General features: G+C 46.9%; 1 protein-coding gene across 3 annotated transcripts in view; it reads right to left on the minus strand.

The window, feature by feature from the left end:
• The window catches only part of TTYH3 (tweety family member 3), a 74,702-nt gene extending 64,547 nt beyond the window's left edge, over nucleotides 1–10,155 (minus strand). Inside the window, exon 1 of one of the 3 annotated variants that reach the window (XM_056335153.1) lies at nucleotides 9,908–10,155. In XM_056335153.1, the coding sequence (XP_056191128.1) occupies nucleotides 9,908–10,030 (123 nt within the window). In that variant the 5' untranslated portion in view covers nucleotides 10,031–10,155. The remainder of the gene's footprint in view (nucleotides 1–9,907) is intronic. The other 2 variants (XM_056335150.1, XM_056335152.1) reach the window with 2 other exon arrangements.
• Nucleotides 10,156–11,077: the final 922 nt, after the last annotated feature.

Genomic DNA, 11,077 nt, shown 5'->3' on the forward strand with positions numbered 1-11,077 from the left:
GCCGCTACACACTCTCGGCTATTGCTTCATTTCTCTGCCTTTCCACGTTCCTCACCAAAAGCCAAACCGAGTAAAGGCTCGCCACATCTGCATTCGCCAAAAATCTACGATTTGTGCAACTGATGCAGCACAGCTTATTACAGCTGCATAATTATAAGTCCATGGCTGGGTATCTAATTAAAGGAGGAATGAATTAATGAGTTTTACCAAAGGCTTTTGAGTCACCATTATAATTCTCACCCTTAATCAGCAGCAGGACACTCAAAGGACAGCGTGAGCAGGATCAAGAGCAGAGAGGGGGGATAAACCACCCCCAGCTGATGCATCCCCCATCATGTTCCTGTCCAACGTGTCACTGTCATTCAGACCCTGACAGCCAGATCAAACCCAGCAGGAAAACGCCTAGGCCTTTTGGACAGCTGAATACAAAAACGCTTCCTGAAGCTGCCACAAAGCACACACCAGCCTTTGAACGCCGAGAAGCAGCGAGATGCCGGGCGAGAGGCTCTGCAGAGCGCTGACTCCACGGCTTTCATTCATCCACGGCCCCAGCCCCCACCCAGCGCCAACAATTACAGTTCAGTCTCAGGCTCCCAAGGAGGCAGAAATTGAAAACACGTTTTCATTGAAGCACAGCTTGAATTTCATGAATTCCATTACTCTCTACTTTCTCAGCATTTCCTGGAGTGAATACTGTAAAACAAGGGAGAAAGGGGGCAGGGGGCTGTATGCGAGGAAGCAATCATACGCCACCCCTCTGACCGTGCCAGTCTGAGAACAGAGTACAGAGGCACTTGCAGCAAGGAAGCAACATAAAGGAGGATTATTCCTAAACTGAAGAAAATAAGTATATACTAAACATCATTTTAGGGAGGAAGGAAAATAACAAACTGCCAGAGGCCTCAGAACAGTAACATCATCCGTTACAACCAGCACTTAAATAGCAAGGCAACAGCCACAGCCTTGATGCAAAGCACAACAATTTCAGCATTGCAACAGAAAGCATCTCTTTGGTACTACAGCAAGTATCAAAACTACCGGTTTATCAGCTACAGGAACTTGAGCACACAGTTAAACTGCAGGAAAGTCTACTCCAAGAGCATGAAGTACAGTGAGGTCATACTCTGCCCACCACATAATTCTGAAATCTACTATGTAACACTAAAGCAATTATAATTATCAAAGAAAACAGGCAGTACCAAGCAATGGGTCATTTTTTCCACATGTACAGTTGGAACCCAATCACCTTTGGAATTACTCGGGTTTGCTAATAACACCCTATGGATAGCTCTGACACCAGTACCAATACTCTTGGTTCCTTCACTGACACCCTCTTCTCTCTCTCCCCCCCAGCTTGGGCCTTATCTTCAGGAGCATTACATCATCTACTGCACTGAGCCCTCCTTGTAACAGACACTATTATGCAACTGAAGTGCCTCCATTTGGATTTTGGCATTATTTTGAATTTCGGTGTTGAATAGAAGGCTTGTTTAAATTCCCTGCATGAACAGCAGCATTTTACAGACTGAAAAGGGTGTCCATGCACAGACACCAACACTGGCACAACAACGTGTCTGAATGTGTTATACATTTGTGAAACATCCATTCCCCACATTCCCGTTTCCCCTCGTCCAGGAATAAATCCAGCATTGTTAGGACTGATTAGCAATATCTTTCATCCCTAATTTCACACTACAAAGGACTTTCATGCATATGCACGTGTGGCACCATTCTGAGAAGTCTGCCAGAAAAAGCATTTAGCACCTACTGAGGAAATCACAATCTGAGGGTGCAGCTCCAGTTTAAGTGAGGGTGAAGGGGACTGTCAGTTCTTTTCCCTGGATGATTTCAATGCTGCTCTTACTATTGGAAAAAAAAATGTTCATCTGTTAAAATAAAAACTTAAAAAGAAGTCTGGCACGTATTATATCTGCTGAAGCAAGCAACCCGATAACCACGTGAAAGCACACATTATTACAAATGTCACCCTCATATCCAAGTGTTTAGAGATGGAAATTGGTACAGGTAATACAACTGAGTTACACCAACTGCTGTGTCTGTGTACTGCACGCTAACCTACTTTTTTTTTTTTTGAAAGAGAACAGCCTTGCAGCTGTAAGCGCACAAATGACTACTTTGGAAGGAAACACACATTTGTGGCTTACCAAATGTTAGCTCTCACAATTACAAGATCAAACTCAAAAATGACAAGTGGCTCGTTATACAGAAACGTAAAGAAGTTTGAAATTAAAGGTTTGCAGTGTTTTGTTCTTACTATATTAAATTAACTAGGAAAAAGAAATAGCATCAGCATGGATTGCCCCACAGTGACAATCCACTAGGTACCTGCAGACCCCTTCACCACACAGCAGAAGTTATTTCTGGCTTGTGGATAAACATAACCAATTCCTGTTTTTTCACCACTGCAATACAACTACTGTCATCTGAAAGTGCATCTCCAGGGCAAAAAATCTTGTGTGAACTTGATCCTCCTTGATTTTGGCTCACCTGTCTTGTTAATTGTCATCATCAGCTAAAACAAAGAACTGGTAGGATGACATACCCAGAAAGTACAGACAAGCCTTGCTGAGAGAGGAGCAGGGTTACTGGGTTTTGATTTTCTTATTATTAGAGACAACTCTCCAGCATATATCAGCATGTTTGAGTCTTATCTATGTCTTAAAAGTGAGAATTAGAGTTCAGTACAGAAGGTAATCCTGATATATTCCAAGTCTCAAGTTACTCAAGTCTCATCTGAATCTTAGAGCAAATAAATTCCCAGACATCACGTCCCTTCCCCCAGCTATGGGAATTACATTCAGTTGAAAACAAGCCAAGTTCTCCTACCCACTCAAGGGGAATGGGAAATCTCAGCCTAACTGGTGGAAGGTTTATTACTGAAAGATAAAACAGAATCAAGAGGAGAAATGACAATCATCAAGAGCTTAGTTGCAAACAAGATGCTGACTCCCCTCCATCTCAAGACAATTACGAGTGAGCACCGTCTTACTCAGTGCTTGCCTGCAGCCACCCAAGCATATTCACTTGACATCAAAGAAAATAAAGAACAACCTCAGAAGAAGCATTAGCCATCACTGGTTAGTCTCCAGCGTGCTGATCCCTACAGGTACAGAAGTGTCCCCAGAAAGGAGCTGACCAGGCAAGCTCTGCCACAACAGTCTTGCCACATCAACACAAAGAGCATGATCACCGATTTTAGACTTCACCCTTTCCATCAGCAAGTGTGCTGATGGGGGGGGGGGGGGGGGGGGGAAGGGCTGTAAAACTAGCCTTGCCCTAAAAGGAGAAAAAAAAAAACAAAACAAAAAAAACAAAAAAAGGAAAGAAATGCCAAGGGATTGGAGGGTGCTTGTCCTTCCAACTGTCCGTTCTGAAGACACTTAAGAAACCTGATGTGACAGGGGCACGTAACTTTTGTATCTCTCATTCTCAACAGACAGGTTTTTGTTTACAGGCTCAGAATTAAAACTAATACCAAAATACAAGTAAGCGATCAAGACTACTTGTGGCACAGCTCCCTAAATCCACATTCAAAGCTTTGGGATTGAATCAGAGGAAAGCACCTGACTTCCCATCCTTAATCCCCAGTCATGCCTAACGGGATATGTTTTTCTAGGTAAGAATTTCTCACTTTCCCTAATAATGAAAAATACGAAGCATTAAAACTCCACACCAACAGCTGCTTGAAGCACTGCTTGTTTTATTGAATCTGCATTTAAACAAAGGCTTTTTGTTAACCTGAAGAGCGAGGATTTTTCCTCTATTCAAAGAGGCATTAAGAATTGAGGGGAAGGGGGAAAACAAAAAATATAAAGGGATGAGATGGTAAGACTAAACTAATTTTGAATAGTCCTTTCTCCAGAACACTAGTGATCAGGCTTTGCAGCTAGACACCAAGATAAGCTTCTTAAGTACCTGCATCATTTTGGTGGCAAACTGAAGGTTACAAACCCTCATCTGCATTTTCAGTTCCTGTTTTGACTCCCTTTTTCCAAAGCAAATACAAAACATAAGGTTCTTTAATGTCAGCTCCTCCAAACTGATAAAAAACACTTGTGTACATACAGGGTAAGTGCAACATTCAGGTAGCGCACAGAGGAGGTACGCGCTTACCCCAAGATTTACCTGATAACCTCCACGCCAGGAGACATAAGCTGTTAAACTCTCATTAAAAAAAATAAAATAGGATTTAAGAGGACAAATGTCTTGGTGCAGATGCACCAAGGCGTCAGTGGCAGGCCACCACCTGACCAGACTAATGTTTTTAACTCTGATTCTGCTCTTCCAGCTAAGACCAGCACGATACCTTCAGAGCGCCATATGCCGCACAGAGGTCTCCCAAGACTGAGAAGCTCACCAGGCCTGGCAAAAGCACCTTCTCTGTGCAGGATTAACTTTAAGGATCCTACCCAGACAAAGCAAGCATGGTTTACATCTTTGCACACTCACTTGCATCTCCTTCTCTCCTCCCCCTACAACGTGTTTCACATTTCTCCAAGTCACCTTTTACCCCTCTGTGTGTACTTTGGTCTGCTAAAACCTTACACTGAGAACAGTTAACTTTTTTTGACCAGAGTAAGGTAATCTACAGTCAGGGTTTCCAGATACTGCCAGTTCTCAGGAGACCATCTGAAAACGTAGCAGCACAGCACGGGTCAGCAAAAAATTAGGGCTGCAGACAGAAAGCTGGCAAAGGTTGATTTTCTGCCTGTCTGCATACCATATGCTGCTGCATGACTGGATGTATGGTCAACAGAAGCCATTGTATGCCCATCTTTGGTAAAAAAGAAATTGTCTTTATTCTAAATTTTTGGTTATCCATTATGCTGCAGTTCCCTGTTAAAGGCTCTTCCAGATCAAGGAAAAGGAATCAGACTACAGCACCAATTTGCTGATAAGAGGCATTACTGCGTGGTTACTCATACAACCGAGACCAATGAGTAAAGGGAAGAGGGGATTTACTCTCAGTTCTTAAAAACCTAAAAGCAACTTTAGTTTAATTAGAAAACATTGCATTCTACTAACCAGGGTCACCCAACCCTTCTGGAAACATGAGCAAACTAGTGCTACAGCAGGATAGCTGATCAGACCTTGGAAGTGGTCCACCTATTCTTGAAAGAGCCCTTCATTCTAACCCCTTTAAGAAAGGCACATTACCCTCTGACTTTAAGCCAACTAGACAAAAACACGTCATCCAACTTGACTTATACACATGTTTCCAATTTACAGAAAGACTCTGGGTTTCAAAATTGAAATAAGACGCCAGTACAGTAGAGGAAGTTCTAAAACAATCTCTATAATCCAAGTTTTTTGGCAGTTTAGGCTCCATCATGCTTCTCCAGCCAAGAAATACTTCCAAAGATGACATTAGTTGTTATGTGTAGGGAAACAGCCTCACAGAGCCAGAAAGTACCTGACAGAATCGATTCCTTGCTGAACCTTTGGCTACAGGTTCAAACACACATGCCTTGGATTAGAGTCTGCAAGCCAAAAAAAGGGAAGCATCATTGGGCTTACACAGCACCTTTCACTGCTAGGTCCCCCCCAACACATATATAGCAGTAGAAAAAAGAATGTTACAACACAAAAGCACTGACAGATGTATGATAGCAAAATAGCAAACTCCTGGGTGACAACACTGAAGAGACCATCTCAAAACCAAGGACTAGAACATACCCCTGTTCTTCTCAATGCTTCCTTTAGCTTGGTTCTGCATTTTAATTAGCATGAATCAATCATCCAGTCTTTTTCCAAAGCACATACAGTTGCCATTACACCGACTACCCATGCATTTGCAGTTCTGACTCACAGAAAAAGCATGAGTGTGGTGCAAGGAAACAATTTCACAGATGCTGGATAATTTTGCTTTATTCTAACCCGATTCACACATAACCCATGTGTTTACACAGATTCAGGTCAATGTTGCCATTTTCCAGCAATCAAGAAAAGCATAAATTAGAGTCAAGGTGCTCTGTAGCTTAGCTTTTACAGCCCCTTCTTCACTGTTTATAGTACACTTTCCAGCATACAGTGAGACTTAAGGGCTACAATAAAATGTTGTAGGCTCCTTTTCTTTTGGTACCAAAAACAGAGTCTCAAGCAGATATTCCATTACCTGTTGTTGTGCCGAATTAAAAAGCTATTCAGCTTTTCTATTTCTTTCCAGCATGTAGCCTCCACGCTACCTCAAGGCTCTTAAGCAACCCTACCCTGAGAAATGAAGTGCATTCAATGCCATGCAACTAAGTCACAAGTCGAAGTACTTGTATTACTAAACAGATTAAACTAGCACAGCAGCAGTCTCAGGGCCATCTTACTGTTTCAATTAACGAATTGGAAAGTAAGTGGACAGTACTGGTAAGATCATCATCATTTATTCAGCAGGAAAAGGCATGGAGACCAGAACTGGTATCAGCATGATGCCATCAGAAGGAGCACGAGCTTTGCTCCATTTTTACATTCCCTTCACTCCAGTTTGTGACTCACTATACAATGAAAAGGCTTTGCAGAGCACTGCAGTATGACTCAGATGAGAATACAGCCAGAACAAAACTGTTCATATCAAGATATCTTCAACCCAAATGATTCATGGGAGGATTAGGAAAAGAACTGGTCTGATAAGATCCTCTATAGGGATGACCCTATGAAGCAAGCCCTGCAAGAAGCACAAGGAAGCAGCTCTGACAGGACTCACCAGCATGCCAACCCCCCCGGTGAAGAAGGATCACAACCCCAGCTCATGCTACATTGAAGCTCACCTCCATTCTCCCAGAAAAAGGAAACAACTAGTTGTACTGCTGTCCACAGCTTGCCATGAGAGAAGTGAAGCATCTGAAGAACATACATATACATAGACATTTTTAAAGAATCTTGTCCAGAAGGGAATGATCTGTTCTGTTCCTCCACACTTGCACACACTGTTCCAACCTAACGTGAGAAGATAAGTAGTAAGTAATACCAAGAGAGCATTTTAGAGACCAATTCAGGTGAAAAAGGTATGCAGCCAAAGCCTGCAGCTGCATTGATCTCAGCCCCTGGCAGCAACATTGCCATAAGTTTTTCTCATGCTCTCAGACAAAAGAAGGAAGCCCCTGTAGGTTGGTACACAATGGACACAGCCACCTTGAGGCAGGCTTGTACACAGTGGGTGTCCCTCCTGCTCTGACATAAGAGACTACATGTGACAGAACATCATAACTAGCCACTAGATCTATATCCTTCTGATATTCCCCACCATCCAGGGTCCCAGAAGACAAAACAAAGACCTAGACTTCAAAGACCAGCAGCATGTGCTTATCTGTGAGCTACATGTGCTTGAGGCAGGTTTCAGGGGACAACAGCATGTCTGCTGCTTCAGTGGAATAGGGGCTTGCACATTACAGTAATCCTTGCTAGGTGGAGGTGGAAAGGCTGTTAAATCAGCAGCCTCTTCACCTGTGGGAGCAACAAGTGATATGACAACATTCAAATCCAAGCCACTGTATTTCACTTTTTGTTGAAATGGGATGTTCAGTTGATGCACGAGTTCAAACCCTATCATCAAAACATGAGTACAAGGAAAAAAAAAAAAAAAAGTAGGTCTTCACGAAGATGTTACTAAAGAAAACAGTTTCCTAAGGAGAGAAATGTTTTCTCTTGGTCATGGGTTGGGAAATCTTTTCTAGAGGCAGTGAAGAATCAGAAAGGACACACTGCTTCCTTCCCCATAACAAATCAGAGTAAAAATGGACACTGAGCCCTGCCATATGCTTATTTATGACAACAGTCTAGCTACTCAATGACTTGAAGTCATGGAAACTTAAGAGGTATTTTCAGTTTAGTAAAGGTAATCCTTCCTTACTAGGGACACTCTGCCCTTTCCCATCCCCACAAGCTCCCAGCTAGCATCCCCCAATGACATCTCTTCAGCCACTGCAGAACCCAAACACAAGCATGCAGTTTAACAGTTTATACTTAAGAACCAAGGTATCAACCACTAATGGAACAGAAAACAGAAATACACACAATTTGTGCCAATAAGACCTACAAAGAAGAGAAAAAATAAGCATAATTTCAATTAAGAAATAGACTTTCTTATTTTCAGGACAGATACGATCTTGGCCACTAAATACAAAAGGTTCCCAAAGAAAAGGGGAGACTATGCCAGCATAGGCTGCAAACTAGAGCAAGAGATGAAAAATCATAACAAAGCTAATAGAAAATGCTAGAATTTAAACCAAAAGGCCTTCGGACCAATTTAAAGCATGAGAGAGCATTTAGCATTACAGTTCCCGCTCCTGGATTAAGTTTCCCTGTTTCACTGCATTAGAATTAATCTACGTGGCTACGAACTCCCAAGTCAACTTGCAGAGCCACAGCAGCTTCGTTATGTAACCGGCGACACCGATACCACGGCTGCGTTACTGGAGCTTGCCTGCTGTCCCTCACCGACGCCGAAACCAGCAAAGCTGCTGCTGCTCCAACAACCCTCCTGACAACAGACACTCCGGTAACCCAGACGTTCAGGGTTGGATTTGATAAGACATCCTCTTGCAAGCTGATGCTAAGACTTTAAAGGCCATCTACTGCTGTGCAAGAAGTCCTTAATATCATCAAGGGAGGGGAGGCAGCTACACAGAAGGACAGCAGAAGGCTTTAAGTCAGAAAGTTATAATTGTAGAAAAATTATCGGACAAACGAACACAGCCCCAGATTTCTGTGAGGAGCGCCTTTAAACAATTTAAGTGAAAAAAACGTACATCTGCTCTCTATTCAAAGGTCAATGAGTGTTTGTTTCACGATAACACGCTCCCAAGAACATCTTTCCATGACCTCTTAACTTGTGATCTTCAGCATCTCATATCCCTTGTTTTAAAGGCAGCTACCCTCTGAGGTCATGGAAATACGGTTAAACTGCTGTGCAGCGTTACATCTGCGTGTGGCCATCTTGAACTCTGCTGAGCCAAGGGAACTAGAAGACATTAACAAACTGAAGCCCCAAATACAAAAGTTAGGTCAAAAGCCTGTTTTGTTTACAGGTTTAAAGATATTTCTTTGCATCCCCCATTGGTCTTTAAACACACCGCTCATGTTTTGCTCTAGCTTCAGCTCAGAGCTCTGTTCACCTGCGTAAAGCTAAAAGGCAAACCATGCTGCTTCCTGAAGTATTTTCAACACCTTTTACTTGTAGGATAAATGAGAACTGTTCAGATGCCCTGGCGTTTCTGCCCACGTGCATGACAGCGGGCTGCGTATATAGGACACCGCAAATATGTTCAGAAAAGCAAAATGGTGTTTTCAAAACCAGAGACCGTGGCAAAACGAGGCAGCAGAGCCACTGCAGCTCTGTTCCAAGACGACAGCAGAGAACACAGATGTCAGAGCACACAGATTCACTCCACAATCATTTTAATTACAAGCCAAGCCAACCAAGCACAGGATACAGGCTAAGCAGCATTTAAAAAAAAAAAAAAAAAAAAGGCTGAGCGGCGGCACATAAGTGTTGTGCGAGCACCTTCCCGTGCACTTGATGCTAACGGCGCCCCCGGGCACCGAATCCCCCGCTGCCCGGCGGCAACAGCCGGTGCTGGCGCGGCGCTGCGGGCCGATGGCGGGAGCCGGTTACCGGCGGGGGGCTGCGCGGGGCCCGGCCCGGGGGTCCTTTCACCTTCTACTAAGAACCGGGGCTTCCAGCAAGCAGGGGGCAGCTCGGGGGGTCCCGCTCACCCCGCCTCCCGCCCGGCGGGGAGCCGGCCCCACACCTGCCCCTCACGGGGCGGGCGACTGGGGGGGCCACGGCGCCCACAGACACCCACCCGAGGGGCCCCCTCCTCCTCCACTGCACCCCCTGCCCCAGGCGGCCCACGGTTGCGCCAATAGCCCCCCCAGCCCCCGCGCACGGACCCACCTGCTGGTACTCGGCGTCGTGCGGTCGGAAGTCGGCGGCGGTGAGCTCCCAGCGCAGGCTGAGGTGCGGCAGGCGGTGCAGCAGGCTCACCCACCAGGGCGGCGAGTAGCTGACGCCCGCCATGCCGCCTCGCCTCACCTCACCCCGACCCACCGGCCATGGAGCGCCGCCGCCCGCGCTGCTCGTTCGCCCGCCCGCTCGCCACCCTGTTCAGCCGCGGCCCGGCCGGCGGCCCCGCATGGCCGGCACCCCCCGCCTCCTCCCGCCGCGCCGCTCGCTCCCTCTTTGTTCGCCGAGAGGCTCCACCGCCCCCGCGCCCGGCACCGCCCGCCCGCTCCCATTGGCGCCGCCGCGCCGCGCCCCGCCCCGCCCGCCGCCGGCCCTCAGCACCGCCCCGGCCCCGCCGCCCCCCGCGGCCGCTCGGTTCGGCCCGGGCCGCGCAGCCCGTGGTGCCGCCCGCTGCCCCGGCAGCCGCGCCTCGCTGCCACCGCCACCCGTGCTGCGACATGGCGGCGCGGGGCCGCGTGTGGCGGAGGGCGGGCGTCCCCCAGCCGGCGTCGGACGCTGCCCCCTGCCCTCACGGCAGCACCTTCCCGCCACGGTGGCCCGAGGGGGAGCCGGCCCCGGGCGCCTAGCGTGGCAGCGAAGCGCTGCTCCCGGGCCTCCGGTGCCAACACCTTGCGCCTCTTCCCCCGGCGCTGGCTCCCTCTGCGCTTCCCCAGACGGTCCTGGCTTTTCCAAAGGGCGAGGGGGAAATTTCTAGAAGTACTGAGGTGCCTAGAGATTCAGACGGGCGCCTCGGGGAAGGGGTGCAAGCGCACGGGGCCTTCCCTCGTGCCACAGAGCCGTCAGGCGTGCCGGGCCTGCCCCCAGAGCCTCGCCCAAGCCACTTGTAGCACTTGTCGGCTTCAAGGGACTTGGGACTGTCGGCTTGTTTTGACAGCTACTGCAAATTAAACCCCTCAATGCTGAAGCAGCGGCAGCCTATTGCCGCATCAGGCCCTGCCTGCCGTCATGGTGCGAGCACTGCTCCTCGCAGAGCCGCGTGGGAACAACTTTCCCAAGGATTACACTCCGACCTGAGGACAAAAACTTTTTGTTTCTTCTTAATCAGAACATAACCAAACTATTTTTAGACTTAAAGGTAAAAAATACAAGCATACCCTCTCA

This window comes from Falco biarmicus, chromosome 4 (genome assembly GCF_023638135.1).
Source record: "Falco biarmicus isolate bFalBia1 chromosome 4, bFalBia1.pri, whole genome shotgun sequence".
In the NCBI taxonomy this organism is placed as follows: Eukaryota; Metazoa; Chordata; class Aves; order Falconiformes; family Falconidae; genus Falco; species Falco biarmicus.